General features: G+C 39.8%; 2 protein-coding genes across 10 annotated transcripts; both read right to left on the bottom strand.

Annotated features, from left to right (window-relative positions):
* Positions 1 to 347: 347 nt before the first annotated feature.
* aftpha (aftiphilin a) lies at positions 348 to 15,632 on the bottom strand. 8 transcript variants are annotated; one of them, XM_079860753.1, is made up of 10 exons: positions 15,445 to 15,618; positions 10,895 to 12,405; positions 9,623 to 9,765; positions 9,400 to 9,526; positions 7,663 to 7,719; positions 7,183 to 7,305; positions 5,285 to 5,345; positions 4,889 to 4,972; positions 3,894 to 4,017; positions 348 to 487 (listed from the first exon to the last, which is right to left on the bottom strand). In XM_079860753.1, the coding sequence occupies exons 2-10, from the start codon at positions 12,365 to 12,367 to the stop codon at positions 355 to 357; spliced, it is 2,325 nt and encodes a 774-aa protein (XP_079716879.1). In that variant the 5' UTR covers positions 12,368 to 12,405; positions 15,445 to 15,618; the 3' UTR covers positions 348 to 354. The 8 variants fall into 8 exon arrangements, with proteins under 8 accessions (XP_079716879.1, XP_079716878.1, XP_079716877.1 ...); XM_079860752.1 differs by having other exon boundaries at positions 348 to 490; XM_079860751.1 differs by having other exon boundaries at positions 10,895 to 12,373; positions 15,445 to 15,604.
* Positions 15,633 to 17,048: 1,416 nt separating this feature from the next.
* Positions 17,049 to 21,113, bottom strand: lgalsla (lectin, galactoside-binding-like a). Of its 2 annotated transcripts, XR_013819892.1 has the most exons (6): positions 20,947 to 21,101; positions 20,106 to 20,180; positions 19,941 to 20,029; positions 19,510 to 19,672; positions 18,218 to 19,362; positions 17,049 to 18,029 (listed from the first exon to the last, which is right to left on the bottom strand). XR_013819892.1 is itself a non-coding variant. In XM_079859586.1 (5 exons), the coding sequence occupies exons 1-5, from the start codon at positions 20,977 to 20,979 to the stop codon at positions 19,219 to 19,221; spliced, it is 504 nt and encodes a 167-aa protein (XP_079715712.1). In that variant the 5' UTR covers positions 20,980 to 21,113; the 3' UTR covers positions 17,049 to 19,218. The 2 variants fall into 2 exon arrangements, 1 of the variants encoding a protein (XP_079715712.1); XM_079859586.1 differs by having other exon boundaries at positions 17,049 to 19,362; positions 20,947 to 21,113.
* Between the last annotated feature and the right edge of the window lie 267 nt (positions 21,114 to 21,380).

The raw sequence follows: 21,380 nt of genomic DNA on the forward strand, positions 1-21,380 counted from the left end.
CGAAAACAGCAAGTGCCTCTCTCTCTCATTAACTTAACCGTGAAGGATAATCGAAAGGAAACTCTCATCCCTGATTATATACAGATTGGCTCTAATATAAACACAAACTCTTTTCCTATTGTCATTCTACAAATAAAATGATCAGTTTTTTTCTTCTCTGGAGCGATCGATCATCAGCTGATTATCTCACACACTCTTCTCTTAACATAGCATGATGTATTTGAACTTAAAAACGCCCAGGAAAATGACACACACACAAAAAAAAGGAGCTAGAAAACCAAAAGGATGAAATTAAAATCATGTGGAGTAAACTGGAGAGCGACACACAGAGACGGAGGCGGAGAGAAGAACGCGTCAGTCGGGCAGGAGAGGAGTCAGCGTGGAGGGGAACATGAGGACTTTAGCCTGCATGAACGACAGATCCGGCAGGCCCGAGATCACTCGCTGAGCCTCGGCGCTCAGATTCTCCTCCTTCTGCGCAGGCTTTCTGCTGAGAGAGAGCACACACGTCAGACCGATCAGGAAAACATCAGAGACAGAGAGATCAGACATATCAGATATTAGCAAGATATATCAAACCAGACAAATCAGATTAAAGTAAGAGAAATATCGGATCAAAGATATTAGACATATGTGACCCTGGACCACAAAATCAGTCACATGGGTATTTTTTTATTATTGAGATGTATGCTTAATCTGAAAGCTGAATAAATAAGCTTTCCATTGGTGTATGGTTTGTTAGGATAGGACAATATTTGGTCGAGATACAACTATTATAAAATCTGGAATCTGAGGGTGCAGAAAAATCGAAACATTGAGAAAATCTCCTTTAAAGTTGTCCATGTTGGCGATTGTGCTGCATTCACTCACAAAAATAAATGATTTATATATTTACAGTAGGAAATTTACTAAATTTCTTCGTGGAACACGATCTTTACTTAATATCCCAATGATTTTTGGCATAAAAGAAAAATCGATAATTTTGACCCATACAATGTATTGTTGGCTACTGCCACAAATATACCCGTGCGACTTATGATCCAGGGTCACATATTAGTAAGAGATCAGGCAGATCAGAGAGAGATACGTTTAGAAAAAGAGATTACAGATAAGAGACAGAGAGATCGGACTGATCAGAGAAAGAACGAGATCAGGCAGATCAGAGAGAGATCAGGCAGGGGTGTGTTTCCCGAAAGCATCGTTAGCCAACTGTGGTCAAAGTTCTGTCCTTATCAGCAGTTCAACGAGCATTCACAGGATCGCAAAGTTGTGGCTGAAACGACAGCTCTCGACCTGTGGTTAGAAGCAGTTTCTTGTTTGTATGACATGTGGACTTAATAAATCCTTTTCTGAGGCCAAATAAGCAAGCTGACATTCAGTACAACCTGTGTCTTTTATTTAGAATAAATACAAATGTCATTTACCTCTTTTAGCTTTAGTTTTTAGATTTAAAGCGTCGTTTTTGAAGAGTGCGCATGTGCGAAGCAAAATAACTGGGAAAAATGAGATATAGTCCTCAGATGCCGTGTTCGGAATTTATAGCAAAACATCTGGCACTAATTCGATCTCAAGCAGTTTCATTAAAAGAAGTTATTAGCCGACTCCAACAGGTGCGTGACATCATTAACTAACGTGGTTAAACGACAACTTTGCGACAATTAGGTTTCGGGAAACAGTCGTGACTGGCTAGTTGATTTCTTCAACGATGCATCGATAGTGAAACAATGAGTTTCTGAAGCAGCGAGTTACGTTGTTATACGGGAAACACCCCCCGAATCAGAAAAAAGACCAGACAAATCAGAGAAAGATATCAGACTCATCTTTATAACAGCTTTTCTACATTTGTGCATTACATGTGTGTGACACCCTAAATTAGTAGCTACTAGGGCTGCACGATGAGGAAAAGCTGCGATGTGCGATAACATTGTTTAATATTGCGATGACGATATGACTTGCGATAAATATTCAAATGTGAATGTTAGCTATACTGTTCCCATGTCTTAGTGCTTTAATAGGTTCTTTGCGTGTTAGGTCAAACGTTTATTACCTGCCTGGTTCAGATTACACGATTTTAGTGTGGTTTTGGCACGATCCGTTTGACGTAGGGTGTCGTGGAGATTCGTAAACGACAACGGGCGTCGGGACGCAAGATTCGATCGTTTCGTCTCGTAGTGTGTCATAGTGGGCGACAACCTACGTCGCGTCTGCGATGCTTCACGACAGAAAGACTAGCATGTTTCATTTTTTAACGGTCCTCCATGACGGGTTGAGTGTGAGCGAGAGTGAGTGTGCACAGGTGAGTGAGAGTGCAAGCAACAGTGTGTGCGTGTGTGTGCGCGCGAGTGAGTGAGGGACAGTGAGTGTGTGTGTGTGCGCGCGAGTGAGTGAGTGAGCGAGCGAGGGACAGTGAGTGTGTGTGTGCGCGCGAGTGAGCCAGTGTGTGTGTGCGAGTGAGTGAGTGAGCGAGGGACAGTGAGTGTGTGTGTGTGTGCGAGTGAGCCAGTGTGTGTGTGCGAGTGAGTGAGTGAGCGAGGGACAGTGAGTGTGTGTGTGCGCGCGAGTGAGTGAGCGAGGGACAGTGAGTGTGTGTGTGCGCGCGAGTGAGTGAGCGAGGGACAGTGAGTGTGTGTGTGCGCGAGTGAGTGAGTGAGCGAGGGACAGTGTGTGTGTGTGTGCGCGAGTGAATGTTTGCTAGTGAATGTGTGCGTGTGACGGCACGCGATGACTGGTTGGAAAGCAACGTGTAGTCTGACATGTTTCTTGTCCACGACATGACAAGATTTTATGAGTCTAAATCGTGTAATCTGACACCGTGACTATCGTAACAGACACAAAAATCTTTTAATCTGAACCAGGCGTTATTCATCGTGTCAGGCTGTCTGTTGCGATGAGTTCATCGCGCGAGTTCATATCGCGATGACGATGAAAATTCGATGTATCGTTCAGCCCTAGTAGCTACCACAATTTATAACATCCCGTTCTTAAAGGGTTAGTTCACCCAAAAATGAAAATTCTGTCATTAATTTCTAGCCCAAACCCGTAAGACCTTTGTTCATCTTCTGAGGACAAATGAAGATATTTCTGATGAAATCGGAGAGCTTTCTGTCCCTCCATTGGAGCAGCGTAACTAACACGTTCAAGCCCCAGAAAGGTAGTAAAGACATCATTAAAGTAATCCATGTGACTCCAGTGGTTTAATTTGATGACACAGGTTACAAAAATGTACCTCTATATTTACAAAATAATATTATCCAAAGTGCGTTCACGGAACAACTTCCGGTCTCGAGTCGACAACAAGCATGTGTCGTGGTGTCAATGGACTGCAGGTCAATATTAAATAAAATAAATAAAGTGGTAAATCATGTTTTTTTGTGCAAACAAAGCACTTGTGTCACTTCATCAAATTAAGGTTGAAGCGCTGGAGTTACTTTAATGATGTCTTTACTACCTTTCTGGGCCTTGAAAGTGTAATGAAAGCTCTCAGATTTCATTAAAAAGATTTGTGTCCTGAAGATGAACGAATGTCTTACAGCTTTGGATCGACATGAGGGTGAGTAATTACGACAGAATTTACATTTTTGGGTGAGCTAACCCTATATTTGATCAGACTTACAAAAGTTAAAAAATGTCCACACAAAGTAGGATTAAAAATGCAAATAAATAACCATATATCTAAGGATAAAAACTGGACGACAACCACTAAATGAAATTAAACCTAGTGCTGCACATAACACAGTTTGCAACATGTAAGAGCTGCAATGGTTTCAATTTTGTGTAAAAGCGTGGCAGTCGGATCAAATAATGAGTCCATGCCCACAGATATCCAGCATCCCTGTAAACTCGTGCGTGTGTGTGTGTGTGTGTGTGTGTGTGAACGAGTGAGTCTCACTGACCTGGTGGAGGTGCTGGTCTTCTCGACGGTGGACATGAGGCGAGCGAACGCATCCACAACTCTCCTGCCCCCCCCGCTGACGTCCAGCTTGGCTTGGGTCAGCTCGTACAGCTCCGGGTCCACGCCTGCACACGCATATCACACACATATCAGAACACCTGTGTGATACACCACCACACGCGCGCATCAGGGTTTGAAATTAACACCCGCCAACTGCGGGTAAAACCATAATAAAGCTGTCAGATCACTGGCCGATTTGGCGGGATACTTATTATATTTACTCACTTTGCTGGGGAAGTTTGTGTAAGCCAAATCTGCACAGATTTAGTGCAAATACTGAACTCGTGAGTCATCATGATCTATTAAATACAGCGTATTGAGCAGAATCTGCGCATATCTGGCTTACTTAAACACACACGTCACTACACAACAAATAACGGTGTGCTTCTTCATTTGCATTGAAGCAAAAGCGAAGATTAAAAAGCGTTTGGTTAACAGAAAAGACTGTTATATGTTCTTTGTACTGAATTGATCTGTCCACCTAAAACACATTTTTGGTAAAAAGGATGAGAATGAAAGAGTAAGAGAGGAAATGCTGGATGACAGGATTTTGTTTGAATAAGAAATGAATATATGAAATCCAAATTTTATAATATATATACAGAAGTCAACATTTGAAGTGGATCAAAACCTTTCATCAAAGTTATACATGAATTTTGAACAATATGATGAACTTTGATGAACTTTTTTGATCCACTTCAAATGTTAATGTGTTTAATTTATTTTATTTTCCTTTTCTTTTTCTTTGGCTAGTAGAAGTTCTGAATGGCCGGTAACTTAAAAATTTAGTAGCCAAATTGGCCGGTGAGTGAAAAAGTTCATTTCAAACCCTGGTACGCATACGAGAACGGTCGTCTGAAAGGACGGTTAAAGATATGGATGCAAATAGAGCCGAGATCATGAACACACACACAGCGCTGGTGTTAAACAGCAAACCTGGTATGGAGGTGGCCGGACCGGAGGGCGACTCGTCCACGGGGCCGAAAAAATCGAGGTTGAGCAGAGACGAGCCTCCACTCGCTTCAGAGAGAACGAGGGATGATGAAGAGAGGAGAAGGGTTACGGACAGACAGAGAGAGAGAAAACAGGAGAGCAGAGGTTGACATATACGCTCAGATCTGGATTAGTGTTGAAATCTACATGAGCAGATTAGTGTTGCTTTCTGTTAGCGAGAAGCATTCGTGAACATCCAACATTAGCATAGAGACGGCTACTGTACGACTGCTAATCTACAGGCTAGCGTCACACCGACAGACGCTCGAGAACAAGAAGAGCTTAGCTCCTCCATTCTCCTCTGTGGTGTTAGTGAGAGAGACGAGAGGTGGCTGTTACCGTCCAGAGGGTTTGTAAGGCCACTGCTGCTCCAGTCAAACTGAACGGGAGGAAGAGACTCCTGACGGGGAAAGACAACATCATATCACAACAAAGTAATGCAAAAAATAAAACATCTCGATATATTTTAAAATGTGTGATTATTTTATTTACTGATTGGTGCATTAGCCTTAGAAATGTGCCGTTTTTTGCATTTTTAATCCTAATTTTGTGTAACTATTTCCACTTTTTTTAAGTTTGATCAAATAATAAATCAAGAAAGGGATGCTATAAATTGTGGTAGCTACTGATTTTGGATGTTTCATCACAAAAGCAATGCAAAAATAATAATAAATCTTTATCATTTGCACTTTGTGATGCTACAAGCAATCAAGCAGGTGAGATTTGCTATATACAACCTATATATATATAAACATGGTAAAAACATGGTAACCATGTATGAATGCATATTTGTCATTTTAACTGAACTCAGGACTGGTGGTGCTTAAGATATTGTTGGTCATTCAGTGTTTCTGTAAAAAGAAAATAGATAATAGAAATAGATAATACTGATTATTATTAAAAGATAATAATACTACTATTAATTCTACTACTAATAACTAAATACAACGCACACTAAGGATTGATGGGCTGCTGGGCTCATGAATATTAATCACATTTTCAGCGTTCACTCAAACTGATTTGCTGAAATCAAAACAGGGTTGAAGGCCAGCCAATGAGATTGCCATTTGCGCATTAGCTCCGCCCACTACCTGAGAAACCGGCATATCTTCTTAAAGGGATAGTTCACTTTGAAATTAAATTTTGGTATGTTTTAGCTTACCTCAAGGGCATCCAAGATGTAGGTGTCTTAGTTTCCGCAGTAATTTCAATTTTGATATTTTTAGGTCAAACCGTTCTTGTCTGTCAGTCATATAATGCAGGTCTATGGTCACTATCTCAAAGAGCATGCACAGAGAAGTCCAAATTAAACAATTCCCCATCGTAAGTACACATTGATGGCCTAAGACACGAAACGAGCGGTTTGTGTGAGAAAACAAACAGTATTTATATCGTTTTTACCTCTTGTACACTTTCCAGCGCTTGCGCAGACTAAGCCAGAACGCGCGCACACGTCACACAGCAGGATGCGCGCGCGCCCTCAGATCACTTGGACGTGGTTGTGTAGAGGTAAAAACTATATAAATACTGTCCGTTCCATCAATGTGTACTTACATTTAGGAGTCATTAAATCATGTTTAATTTGGACTCTGTGCATGCTCTTTCAGATAGTGACCATAGACCTGCATTATATGACTGACAGACAAGAACGGTTTGACTTAAAAATATCAAAATTGAAACTACTACGGAAACAAAGACACCTACATCTTCGATGCCCTTGAGGTAAGCTAAAACATACCAAAATTTTATTTCAAAGTGAACTATCCCTTTAAAAGTTCACTGAGCTGCAATGAAATAGTACAGATCGCTTGACGGAGAGCGAAACCCTCAAGCGCTCAATAAGAGTGTTCAGCGAGTCAAAATAGATCTATGCTAAAATTATACTTAGCCTCGAACACACACTGGCAAATAAAATCTAGGAATTTATTAGCTAATGGCTACTTATACACATTATTTAATCGCCCAGAGTAAAGATTTACTCGCATATACATTGTAGAGGGTTGTATATAGTATATATCCTCCCACACAAATGTAATGTATGTACACGGATAACTCTATACTTATATATCCAACTTTATATAGAGCTGAGCGATAATATCGTTACATTTTGCAACCATACAGACAATCATTGAGATCTCGCTTTATCTGAGTATACATTATGTATGCGGATATATGCTGCAATATTGCTATTTCTGAGTGAAGCGTTTGATCAGATGAAGGTCAGTGAAGGCGCTCACCTGCGCGGCGTCTGGAGGACAGGTGCTCAGCTCCGAGACGACTGCAGGAGATTGTGCTATCGAGGCGATCATCTCAGCGGCGGAGACGGGCTTCACCGGCTCTTTCGTGGGTTCCAGCATCCCCTGCACACACACAGATCAGGTCTCAGATCACTTTCTTTCTCTCTTCTAAATGTCGTAATCATTTGTTAACAAACAAGTATTCATTACTTCAATGAGTCATTGTTTCTGCCTTAAATTATTACATCGTTTAAATTAATAAACTTTTAGCTAACTGTGATTTTTGTATGTGTAGATTTCTGAAATGCATAACTTAGACAGTTTCCTCTGACACGATGTGTATTGTGAAAAGCGCTATACAAATAAATGTGAATTGAACTGAATGATTGATTAAACACACTGGTTTAAAATAAACCAGCATCACACACACACACACACACACACACACACACAGATCGCCTGCAGCTGGGCTCGACTCACCAGACTGGCAGCGTACATTGGCACAATTACAGGCTGCTTTTTATGGCCCGTGAACAGCTGAGGAGAAAGAGACACAAACAGAAGAGGAGAAAAGTTAAAGAGGCATATTATTGAGTCTTGATTAGTTTTTAGGGTCTACTAGAACAGCTTTTCATGCTTGAATGTTCAAAACACATTATTTTCCCCATATAGTGTGCTGTGATTGGTCAAGTGTGTTTGGGAAATGTCCCGCCCCCTTACCATAACCGCCAGTTTCAACACACTACTAACTAACTCAACCAGGCCCCGCCCCTTTATTCTGCATATTAATTATTTAAATGAGGAATACTGTGACGTGTTCATTCCCGGAAGAAACTCAAGACTACACTGTCAAAAAAAATGCTCAAATAAATAATAAAGCTGCCGAACAATATGTAGATGTGGTGAGTAGAAATGGACTGTTTCTGAATGGCAGTGTGCTATCTTTTGTTCATCTAGTACATTACGCTGTGTGTTGAAGCGTGTTTTCTCAGGTTACTGATGCACTTACACCGTTTTATGCACTTTTGTAGCCTAATTTTCCTTGCATGCACATTAAGGAAATTATATTTTACGTAAGAACAAATGTTTCAAAAGTTAATGCACTTTAAAAAGTGAATGATGCGATGCTTGATTTGGTTTATATTTGCTTTTGCGCTCACTTGCGCCCTCTTGTGGGCATACAGTACTTTCCCCCATAAAATTAAGTATTGTCTTAAGAATTTGAATACAAGTCGAATTTTGCTAATATTTCAGAAAGAAATTCTAATTTAGCTTTTCAGCCATTCTGAAAGCCCTAGTTCAGAAACAGTGGCTACGTTTACAAGCACAACTTCTGTTTCAATCGATTTCCGATTGACGAATCCGAACGTAGTGTTTACAACTTTACATGAACGCTAAACATGTGATCGGGTTGATGTTCGCGTTTATGTCACAAGCTTCAAATCGGAATAGATTTTTTGACATGCAATGAATATATTCTGCACGAATATAAAGAGTTTGTATGTGCCTTTTGCTCATGATAACCATCTCCTAAATTGGTTCATTATTTGTTTTAAACAGCCGACTTAATATTTATCCATTTCTGATCAGAATTTGGAGACAATGAGCATATGAACCGTTGTGCCGTGCTGCTAATATTCATCACGCAGTAAAAATGCCCCTCCCATCTGCATCGTCTGTGGATGAGAGTCTGAAACAAAGACTGGTGGGACATTGTCCTGCTCCACTTCACAGACGCTGAGTGAAAGGAGAAGTTTAGAATGACGGGACACTCATTTATACGACACTTTATTCAACATGAACAACAGCTTGTTCCCCGCGTCACACGTCATTACTCTATTTCAATGTCATTGCACATGCGCAGTCCTTTCAGTCTCGGTTTTCAATCCGATCAAGTGTTTATGTGTTCTCTCGATCGGATTAGAAAAGGAATAAACCCCCCCTTTCAATACGATCGAAAATACATTTGGATCGAGCTCAATCGTATCGATTAAGGTGTTTACTTGAAGGCTTTTCAATCCGATTGAGCCGTCAATCCCATTACTAACGGATTATTTGGTTGTGTGTAAACGTAGCCAGAGACACTGATGTAGAGAATAACACCCGCTGGAGGGACTTTGTAACTTTTTCATGCTCAAACATCAAGAATACACACTAAAGAAAGTTAAACATGGTCCACTTTAAAGACAAAAAACTTTTTTTCACAATCCAACTCACTATATTTCTGGTGTCAATGCCGAGAGAGCAGAGCAGGGCTTTATTGGTGTGAGAGCCGCCCCACTGGTACCGGAGCCCGTAGGCATTGTTAACATCCTGAAGCTGCTGCCACACGTCCCGCAACGCCCTACAGAACCCACAGGAGGAGACAGAGACCACAGCAAAACCATGAAGACTTCATTACAGCATCTGGCCCTCAGCAAACACACTCGCGGCTCCTCACCCGTCGTCTCTGTGTTCCTGTTCGGATGTGTCAGGGGGTTTGAGGAAGGTGTTGAGCGTGGTCACGTCTTCCTCCACCCGAGGGGCGAGAACCAGCTCGAAACTGGCCTGGAAGATCTTCTCCAAACGGCTGAACAGCGCAGTCTTAGTGGAAAACACATCAGAAAACAACGGCTTCAACAAAGACCTTCCATGCATATATGTAATTATTTTTATTTATTTAATTTAATTTCTATTATTTATTTAATTATTTATTTGTTGATATTCAGATGTCCTGTTGATCAGATTGGGGATTGCTTTGTTGGGGCTGGATAGGGTTGCTTATGGTGGGTGGGGTGGTATAAAATGTAAAAATGCAGTTTGCAACAATAAAAATTCTATGAAAAAATAAATAAATAAAAGATTGTTCCGAAATATAGAACTGCCAGTTTAACTAAATCCAAGATAGTGGACGAGGTGAGAGAAACATTGATTATATACATAAGCAGCTGTTCAAAATGTTTGGGGTCAGTAAGATTTTTTGTTTTTGTTTTTTTAATTCAGCATTAAATTGATCCAAAGTGACAGTAAAGACATGTTTAATGTTACAAAAAATTCTATTTCAAGTAAATGCTGTTTTTTTCTTGTGATGCCAATCACATTTTCACAAAAATATTGAGCAGCACAACTATTTTCGACATTGATTATAATCTGAAATGTTTCTTGAGCATCAAATCAGAATAATTTCTGAAGGATCATGTGACCCTGAAGACTGAAGTAATGATGCTGAAAATTCAGCTTTGATCACAGGAATATATTATATTTTAACAAATCTTCACATAGAAAACAGTTTCACAATATTACTGTTGCTACAGCTCTTACTGACCCCAAACTTCTGAATGATAGTGCACATTTATTACAGAAAATGACTGATGATAATAGCCCAGTGCAATTAAAAGCTGAATATATTACCCAATATTTGTGTGTTATTGATCTTTACGCTTAGAGTGAGAGAAATTTTAAAATAAAGTGTTATTCTGTTTTTAACATGCATTTAGTTTCGACTTAATGACTAACTTGTACAGTGAAATTAATGAAAGAGATTAATGCTTAATCAGTCATGTAGAAAGAGTAAACCATCCGGTCCAGGTGCATTCCTGAATCTGGTATCATTTCCCTGCCAGTTTTCAATCCCTTTCACCGTTTAGGACAACAAATTGAGGAACAGAATGGGACAAAGTGAAAAACAGTGAATATAAATCAACCAACTAATATTTTAGATAATCAGACCTACCGTTGTGCAACTTTTGCGCTCCTCCGCACCAGTAGGGGGCGCTGTAACCGCCTGGCTCCCGTGCCATTCGTCTCCAGTTTTTTCAGTACACAATGAATCCTGTTCCTGCCCGAACGTTGCCCACGATTCCTCTCCATTCTGGCTCTGATCCGGCTCAGAGAAAGCCTGCCATCCTCCGGTATCACCGGCATTGTCCACCTGCGCGGAGCTGAAATCCGCAAAACTGTCACTTCCAGGAAACTCTGCAAACGTAGTTGCTTCCTCACCTGCCAAATCCGTTTTACTAGGTTCTTGTGATGCGTCAAAATCGCCAAATTCATCGTCTTCACCCTCCATTTTGGGGTCCGTTTCGGCCTGAGCGACTAGCGTTGTGGCCCCCTGCTGGTCAAAATCAGCAAATCCAGTCACGCTAAATGAGCTAGCGTCGCCAAAGTCCCCGAAATCTCCGAAATCCTCATCGTCGTCCTCGGCAAGTTGGCTGTGATCAGCCGGAGTGGCAGTGTCCTCCTGAAGCGGAGGCGAAGGAACGGATCCCGTCGTGCTAAAGTCGCCGAATTCTTCGAGTGCGTCTGTCGATAGCGGCCGACCGAAGGAAGTCTCTGTTTCCGTCTCCGTTTCTTCGTTCTCTGAGCCTTTCTCATCTGATTGTTCAGCACTACATCTCTCCTCAGAGTCGGGCGAAATGCCGCTATCATCGGCTATACCGTTAATGGCTAGCGGTTGCGCTGTGCTAACAGCTTCAGTAGCATCAACTTCTAGATCCTTTTGATCTAAATCCGACCCTTCATGGAAACTCAAGCTGCCGTTGCTGAGACCTTCCAAGTTTTCCAAAGGGAATCCAAACCCTGTGTTTCTCGAATCCCTGCTGTCGTCCACTTTACTAGCTCCTCGCACTTCAACAACACCGTCGCTAATGTCGTTCTGCGCCGGTTGATTTGAATGTTCCCAGTCTGTGTTTGAAGGCTGGTTGTGTTCAGCATTTGAAAAAGCAGCGAAATCTGCAAAATCATCTGGACTTTCATTGTTTTTGCGTGGCGTAGGAGGGCTTCCTACTTGGTCTAACGTTGCAAATCCGTTCGTTAGCACTTCAGCGGTGCCATTGCAGTCGCTATCAGTCCGAGATCCGGTTGCAAACTCCAGGGACGTGATGTGAGCTTGATGCTCGGTCAACTTTTTAAGTTCCTCCACACTAACCGTTCTGCCATTGGGCGTCCCAGTCTGGCTAGGCACCACGCCATTAGCCTTAGCGGTTTGAGACGACAGTCCCACGATTCTCCCGTTGCTCAGTAGCTCCGGCGGCGAGGTGGCGTTTAAAGCCCGATTCTGGTTGAACGAGGTGGGCGTGTCGAACTCCGAGAAGCTGGTGCTGTTCGGGACGCCGGTGAAGTCGCTGAATTCATCGTCCTCGTCCTCAACGCCGTCCTCCATCGGGGGGGGAGAGGAGGAGTACATGCGTATCACGTCAGGCTCCATGGGGACCTGAGCAGAAACACACGGCCAAGAGCTCACGCCTGCAGCAGATTAGCAAAGCAATGTACACTAGATTAGCATCATGAATATGACTGTGGCAAAACAAGTACAAATTGTAATCTTACAGACCAGTATCTTCCAATGAGACACAAGGCAAGATTTTGGCAACTACTAGATCTAGATTTGTGATTGTTTGAGAAAGTGTTCTTGGCAAATGAAACTGCATGATTAATTTAAATAAAAGACAAATATATGCGCTGCATGTTTCAGAGTGAAGCGCAGCACCGTGTTCATTTACACACGAGCAGCTCATGATCCAGTGTTTTTTTTATTTTATTTTTTTATTTTACATTTTACAAAAAAGCAAAGGAAAACAAAATACATTTATAAAATGTATACAACTCAATGAATGATAATATCAACAGAAACAACAATATAAATAATTATTAATATCATCCACCATTAATAACGATAATATAAAAAGGGTGATCCAGTGTTTTAAGTCTCAAATTGAGCTGCTCTTAAACACTGGATTATGAGCTCCTTGTGTAAATGATAAAGGTTTGTGTTTACATAATATATGTGTGTGTGTACTGTGTGCAGTATACACACATGCATGTATACATTTAAGAAAAAACTGTTATATAAAATATTTATATTTATATAGGCTATATATATATATAATATATACATTCTTAAATATATACATGCATGTGTGTGTGTTTATATATACAGAATAATTATACACAGTACACACACACATATTATGTAAACGCATACTTTTATTTTGAATGCGCTAGATCGTTTCACAGCCCTAATTCACTCTGAAACATGTAGTGTTTGCGTGTGTGTGTGTGTGTGTGTGTGTGTGTGTTTAATTAAATCACAGCCTTTGTAATTTAATAATCACATCTATTCATCTTTTTGTGGATTTGGGAACGCAATATAGCCTACGCCAAACATCTTCCCATACTCTTCACCAAAGCTTTAAGAGCTCCTTGAGTTTTTCCACTAAAATAAAAGATTGATTTTTTTAACATTTTAATAAGAATAAATTAAGACAGCAATAAATATTATTATTGTACTTTTTCAGTTGTACAGTAAAATATAATTATTGGTATATTTTTCTTAATTACTTATTTTAAAATTTTACAGTGATATATAATATTAGTAATAGTTTTTGTTTAGTTTAATATTTTTATTTAGTAATAACAGTAATCATAATAAAAAAATTATATTATTATTTTACAGTCTTATTGATATAACAACCACACAAAAACATTTAAATCACAATTTTTAACATAATTTTTTTTTTTTTTTTTACCCCAAAATTGTGCGGCCGGCCCTACAACGCAAGTGCCATGGTGACTGTTGGAAAGCTATTAATATAATTAAAGTGTCAGGATGCCCACAGGATTAGTCCAAAACTGTAATTACATTTAATTTGAAATGGAAAGAGTCATTTGGAAATGATTTCTGACACACAAAGAGAGTCACGCCTTCTGCAACGCTGCATGTTTTAAACAGCAGGAGTTTCTGCACACGCTTCCTCCTTAACCAACACGAGCCTCGCTTTTCTACATCAGCGTCTAATCACTGCAAACACATGAAACACTTTCACTTCTGCGCTACAAAAACACTAAATATTACATTTTAGTGAGTGAATAATCCCACACTGCTTGTGCTTTAATACCTTAAAAGGAGCTTTTGAGACAAGAGACAACCATCAATAAATGTTCTTAATCTTGATATGAATAATCCTGTGTTAATTATGTCTATTCAAAGCACTGATAACCACTGCAATCCCACTGAACAATCGCTTCCTGATGGCGCCGCTCACTAGAAAAGTGCTTCACAGACACCGGCTCTTGTTGTCTAACTCAAATCAAATCAACGAGAGTAAAACCAGACAGATTGTCTTCAAATTAGACACTAATTAAGTGCTAATACTAGGAGAAGTAGTGGAGCAACAGGGAAACCGGATCAATTCAGGGAGTCGTGAATAAATAAACCAGAAGAATTCAGTCACTGAATGCAATTATTTACAAAGTAGAGAAAAAGCACAAACCAAATAAAACGGTCTATTGTCCTGGGAACTGAAAAAAGGCTCAAACAATGACATGATCTTTGCCAAACCACAGTTTACATTCGCACCACTTTAGTGACACATATGCCATTTAAAGGTTTCTCTGTTCTAGCACAAACACACAAAAACGTACCAGAAAGCATCAGATTTCCAATTGAATAATTTACTATTCTGTTTCATATTATTGTAAATTGAATGAATAAAAATTAACATGCGATGAAGGACATCATCATTCATTTGATCAGATTGACAGAAATACTATATTTTCCTATAAGGATAAATCCATTTAAATGGCACTACATCTATAAATATCTATAATCATAACTCAACATTCATATTACTCATATGATGACTGTATTGCAGTACTTTAACTCTTCTGAGGTACAAAAGCAACGTTTGATTACATTTTGCTGTTAAATGAAAGTTTTCGAGTACATAGGACACACTTTAAGAGAACAGTTATTAAATCAGTGATTTCATATAAATAAACTGATTTTAATATAACAGCTGTCAAGAAACAGCAGGCCTACAGGACATAAACTGATACAACTTTCCATAATAACTAACGTACACAAACCAGCTGAATGGATTAGTTTAGCCTAAACTGTATTTATCCTAGATTAAATCCGAATTAAACTGACATTTAGTCTTTTGGACAGAATCGAATCGTTTTGGTGATGTTTACATTCCGGCTAGCAGTTAGCAATTAGCCGTTAGCCTGATCACAGCAGGGAAATTACACCTGACAGCATAAACTGAGTTATTTCTCACTGTCAAAACAAGCTGCTTCTTTCTAAACAATGGAAAAAGTTGCCTTAACAATCATGTTATTTTTCTCTAGGTGATTTAGAAGCGCAAACTTATTCAGTTAGCATGCAAACTCAATGTAGCATCAGAACCCATTGATTAACAAGGGCGATGCTAGCAAGCTAACACTAGCATTAGCCTCGATGCTAACGGCTAGCTCTCGCGCAGCTGTCAATCATCTTCTTACCTCAGGAGTCCGGAGTGATGCGTCCATCCTCACGGCGAGCATCTGTAGCTCTTACATACACACACAACTGGCTCGAGCTCTCTCTGTCAGTCTGTGTGTGTATGTGTGTGTGTGTGTGTATGACAGTGTGTGTGAGTATCCTGCTCTTTTCCCGAGGATTACCCAGCATGCATCAGGGGCTGTGGTGTGGCACTTCTGGACTCTCATGTTGATTGGTCGAAGCTGATTTGGGAAATTTCAACTAAACCCAGCACTGAATTACTAACATGTAAAAGTCAGAAATACATTTTTATGTATAAAGACCCAATTTATACTGTGACAAATTAATATTATAAATGTGTTAAATATCATTTGGAAAATATATTAAGTTACTCACTATAGTGCTGTATTATATTGTATTATTAATGTTATTATTTATGTATTATTAATAAACATTTATTTATTGTTATTCATTTGTATTTATTTATGTAATTAATGTATTTTGTACATTGTAATCTTATTTTAATCTATTTTTTAATATTTATTTTAATCTTTATTTTTTTTGAAAAAAATTTGATAAGGTTCTACCTAAATAATCAATTTATACTGTTGAATATTATTATTATAAATACATTCAAGCATAATTTGAAAAATGTTTAGTTTCTATTTAGTTACATTATTTTTTCTATTTATTTATTTAAATCTTTTTTATTATTTATGCATTTTAGGAAATACATTGTTTTGCCTAAAACTAAATTTATACTGTGAAAAAAATATTATTATTAATATGTGTAAAATATAATTTGGAAAATATTTAGTTTCTATTCAGTTCCATTACGTTTTTTCTACTGTACTGTTATATGTTTTATTTATTTTATTATTTTAATCTAATCTAATCTAATCTAAAATATTTGCTTTAATAAAATTTTATTTTAATAAAATGGTTAATATTTATTATAATGTACTTTTTATTATGTATTTAAATTTATTGTATTATTATTATTATTATTACTACTACTTTTTTATAATTTATTTTACACTCTGCATGATTTGTTTTTCTCTAAACATTTTCATGGACCCAAATTTGAAATAATATAATATAATATAATATAATATAATATAATATAATATAATATAATATAATATAAACACTATACTCCCTCAGTAGGTTTTTCTACAGATATTGAATCAAGCCAGGATCATTTTCTGGATCCAGAGCAAATAAAATAGCACATTTCACATATCTACTGAAAGGAAAACGATTAAGAAACAACTCTACTATAATACTCAGTCATCAGGAAGCAGAATAGAGATAAGAACGGCAACAGGAAAACCGAAGCCAAGAGTTTACAGCACAATATGCAGGAAGACGACAAGAGTCTTATATTTCCATGAGCTGGAAACATCCAAATGAAACTCTCCAGACAGGGAGAGAAATGTTCACGTAACAGGACGGCGATACTCCAGTCATAGTCATGTTTTAAACATCTCTCTGTACCTCAGTATAGCTAAACTTTCACTCGTACGTTGTTTTTCTACAAGCTCCTGGTTTATTCAAATGATCTACAGTACTGGTCAATAGTGTGTGCAGCCTTGCTACAATCATCACTCACGACACAATATCGTTCATTAGAAGACTTTTATTATGTGTATAACCGTGTGCTCACTGCTCAGTGACCATAAATACAGAACAGCCATTTAAAAGCACTGGAATGGAAAGATTTTCTCCCTGGTTTTATTCTTCTGGTCTCAAGTAACGAAAGCACCTAAAGGAACTTCACTTCATCGCGTTGTCTTGTCTCTTTAACTAAACATAAAATTCAGAGCTTTTAAGTACAAGTGCTTGTCAACGGAATAACAATGGAATGATCACTATTACTGTAAAACATACGAAACTCTCAAATCACACTGTGTAGTTTATAAACACGCATTCAGGAAATAAATAAACAATCTCACCTGAGAACATTAGCTGGAGAGCAACTGTTAAATTCAGGCAGTACGTTCATTTATAGCTTTTCATAACAGGTTCTCCAATGAAGCTTGTTAGTTGTGCATCAACATCTGGACTCATTCATTCATTCATTCATTCGTTTCTAAAGTGTGCTGTTATAAGAGTTATGGCATCTCTATTTTAACGCTGTAAAGTCAACATAAAACCAAAACTCCTTTTACCTTCTGAATTCATACTCTTGCTCTTATTGTGCTTAACTTAGTTATTTTTAATATTTTGTATTCATAATCTTTAATTTGCTCTTCCTCTGAAAAGTCTCTACTGACGTAATTTAAAGGTGCAGTAAGTGATTTCTGAGAAATGTGGATCGGACCGAGCAGCACAACACCGGGGCGTGTCCACTCAGGTGAGAGAGTGAGCCAATCAGCAGTAGGGGGCGTGTCCACTCATGATGATATAGGAGAGAGCCAATCAGCAGTAGCCAATCAGCAGTAGGGGCGTGTTCACTCGTGATAGAGGAGAGTAAGCCAATCAGCAGTAGGGGGTGTGTCCACTTGTAATAGAGGAGAGAGAGTGAGCCAATCAGCAGTAGGGGGCGTGTCCACTCATGATAGAGGAGAGAGAGTGAGCCAATCAGCAGTAGGGGGTGTGTCCACTCATGATGGGGGTGAGAGAGAGCCAATCAGCCGAAGGGGCGTGTCCACTCGGGTGAGAGAGTGAGCCAATCAGCAGTAGGGGGCGTGTCCACTCGTGATAGAGGAGAGAGAGTAAGCCAATCAGCAGTAGGGGGTGTGTCCACTTGTGATAGAGAGTGAGCCAATCAGCAGTAGGGGGCGTGTCCACTCATGATAGAGGAGAGAGAGTGAGCCAATCAGCAGTAGGGGGCGTGTCCACTCATGATAGAGGAGAGAGAGTGAGCCAATCAGCAGTACGGGGCGTTTCCACTCGTGATAGAGGAGAGAGAGTGAGCCAATCAGCAGTAGGGGGCGTGTCCACTCGTAATAGAGGAGAGTAAGCCAATCAGCAGTAGGGGGTGTGTCCACTTGTGATAGAGGAGAGAGAGTGAGCCAATCAGCAGTAGGGGGCGTGTTCACTCGTGATAGAGGAGAGTAAGCCAATCAGCAGTAGGGGGTGTGTCCACTTGTGATAGAGGAGAGAGAGTGAGCCAATCAGCAGTAGGGGGCGTGTCCACTCGTGATAGAGGAGAAAGAGTGAGCCAATCAGCAGTAGGGGGCGTGTCCACTCGTGATAGAGGAAAGAGAGTGAGCCAATCAGCAGTAGGGGGCGTGTCTACTCATAATAGAGGAGAGAGAGTGTGCTGCTGGCGACTAACAACCAACTCTTGGTTGTTTATTCTACTGTATGTTCAATTTTTGTTCTTCCTTGTCGTTCGTCATCTTCGCAAAGCATTATTTTGCTTCGCTTCAAATTTCAATTTCAAGTATCAACAATGTTTCTCTGAAATCGATTACTGCACCTTTAATAGTGTTCACCAGCAGCAGTTTTCTGGTGTAAAACGGCCACTTTTCACAATGCTGATGGGAAAAACACACTTTACAATAAGGTTCCATTTAACGTTGAGTAACTACATTAGTTACCAAGAACTAACAATGAAAAATACTTATATTAATTATTATTGTACTTTTGTAAAGTGTTACCAATTATTTACCAGAGAAAATGGTTTGCGAATGCCGTTTCATGTTGACTTCAGCAGAAGAATTATGATACTCATGAAAAGAAATGCCTCCTCACAGCTCAAAAAGAGGTTTCAAGTTCAATTCATCAGCTCTACAGATTCTAGAGTGTCCTTCAGTATCACAGACAGTCTTCACCGCTCTTTCACTTCAGTTCAGCTTGGTGATGGTCACTCCGCCGCTGATCTGAATGGTGTCGATGGACGTCAGCGGCGTCACGCGATGGTAGAAGTCAAACAGCTGATGGCCGTCCACGAGCACAAGGAAGCGCGGGTGCTCGCAATGGATCTCGACCTGAACAAACATCCCAGACAGAAAACATAAGACAGACTCATCAAAGCATGACTTCAGAAATTACAGCAGGCTCGTTTTTAATTCAACAACACAGGTTTAGGTCTGTTATTTCTGTTAAATTCAGCTGATAGTGATGGTGATACTGACCCTGAAAGGCTGCTCTGCGATGAAGGGGAAATATGGTATTGACCTTTCCTCCTCACCCCAGCTATCAGAAACACAGGCGTTTCGCAAAATCTCCCGGTCTTCGAATCGTACACACATATCCAGAGCCACGTCTTCACACCCGCACGTCAGACTGATGTCGAAACTGTCCGAGAGAGAGAGAGAGAGAGAGAGAGCAAGAACACTCAACATTGAGTTTAAATTAGAGAGTGAAGCAACCAAAACAAGGTCACGCACTCAAGAAAGTGCAAACGTCTAGACGTCGTGATTTTATCAGAAGGTTTTCTGTCCAACCTCTGAAACGCTGGAAAACAGACTTTGATCACTTGAGTTACACAGATAAGATGAAACGCACAACAGCGAGCGTCCCTGCATGTGTCCAAGGTGCGAGTGTGTGTGTTGACATGAGCTACCTGTCTGGATCTGCGTTCACGACGCCCATGATCGTGATTTTCTTCCCCGGTCGCAGTCCGCCCCGGATGCCGCCACAGAACGGCACGGCCTATCACACACAGGACAGGGTCATGAGACAAAACAACAAGCAAATACAAACAAAACGTTGTTTGCCGAGTCATTACCAGTTTTTGTTGCTCATCTTTTTGCGGTGACGTACACCGAGACTCCCCGAAAGAACTGCTCAGATTTCTGTTTCTCTGTGGCAGATAAAGCACAACCAGGAAGTAAAGAGGAAGACAAAACACATGCAAATTACATGTATGGACACAGAGCTGAACAGGTGGAAAGTAAACTTTGCTGGAAAAACTGATTCATGCGTGAACCTTTACCTAAAACGTAATGTTGCAGAGAACATAGAAATCCACGAAATGCACAATTTCAATGCTCTTTTCCTCTATACAATGAAAGTGAATGGGGACTGGACCTATCAAACCCCCAAAGGACAAAAATCACCATGAAAATATCTTAAAAGTGCCCCATATGACCTATATCCTAAGTCTTTTGAATCGAAATCATTGTTCATTAAAAATCTTCTGCATATTTAAAGTTGGCAGGCAAATACCAAGTCATTCATTTGACATGACTAAAAACAAACTTGTGTTTAAGCACCAAAGTTGTAGATAATAGTGTTAGTTAGTAGAGTCGTATGCACTACTTTTGTTCGTCGTTTTTGTTCTTGAAAGCTCCAGTCCCCATTCACTTCCACTGTAAGAGAAGCGTCAACAACATTCTGCTACACACCTCCGTTTGTGTTCCTCAGAAGTAAGTATATACAGGTTTGGAAGAACACGAGGGTATGTACATGAGTTTTAATCATTGTTATTATTATTATGGGTTTAAATCATCAACACGAGCGAATTCTCCAGTCTAGTTCACACTGCTGACACTAGTTTCCGTGTGTGACGCAGGACACTCGGCTTTCAGTCCACAGAAAAAAACACGGCGCTGGTAAAAAATACTCACAAGTTCCTGTCGGACTGCGCTCAACTCGGCCATCTTCCAGCATGGGCTTGGGCTCGGTTCGGTTCGAGGATCAGGGCACGGATCGGGTCGGTTCGCATGTGTTTCCAGCGGAGGAACTCAGAGAGACGCGTGCGTCCAATCAGCGCGCGACCAGCAGGTTTTGCATTGTGACGTAGGCAGCACGATAATCCTTGTAATCAGCTCAGTCCATTTGTACACTCAAGCATATTTGTTTGTTTTTTAGTTTTTTATTTTGTCTTTTTGGTTTGGATGTATTAAGATGTAAATTCTGTATAATATATTGTATACTACTAAAGTTCGTTGGACAACAATGAAAAAAAAAGACTTGTAATCAGCTAAAGACTTCAGTCTTCGGTTATCCTCTTTGGGAAATGTGTTTGGAAGTTATTTTTTCACCTTCATGTCAAGCACAT

This window comes from Squalius cephalus (assembly GCF_949319135.1).
Source record: "Squalius cephalus genome assembly, chromosome: 2".
Taxonomy (NCBI): domain Eukaryota; kingdom Metazoa; phylum Chordata; class Actinopteri; order Cypriniformes; family Leuciscidae; genus Squalius; species Squalius cephalus.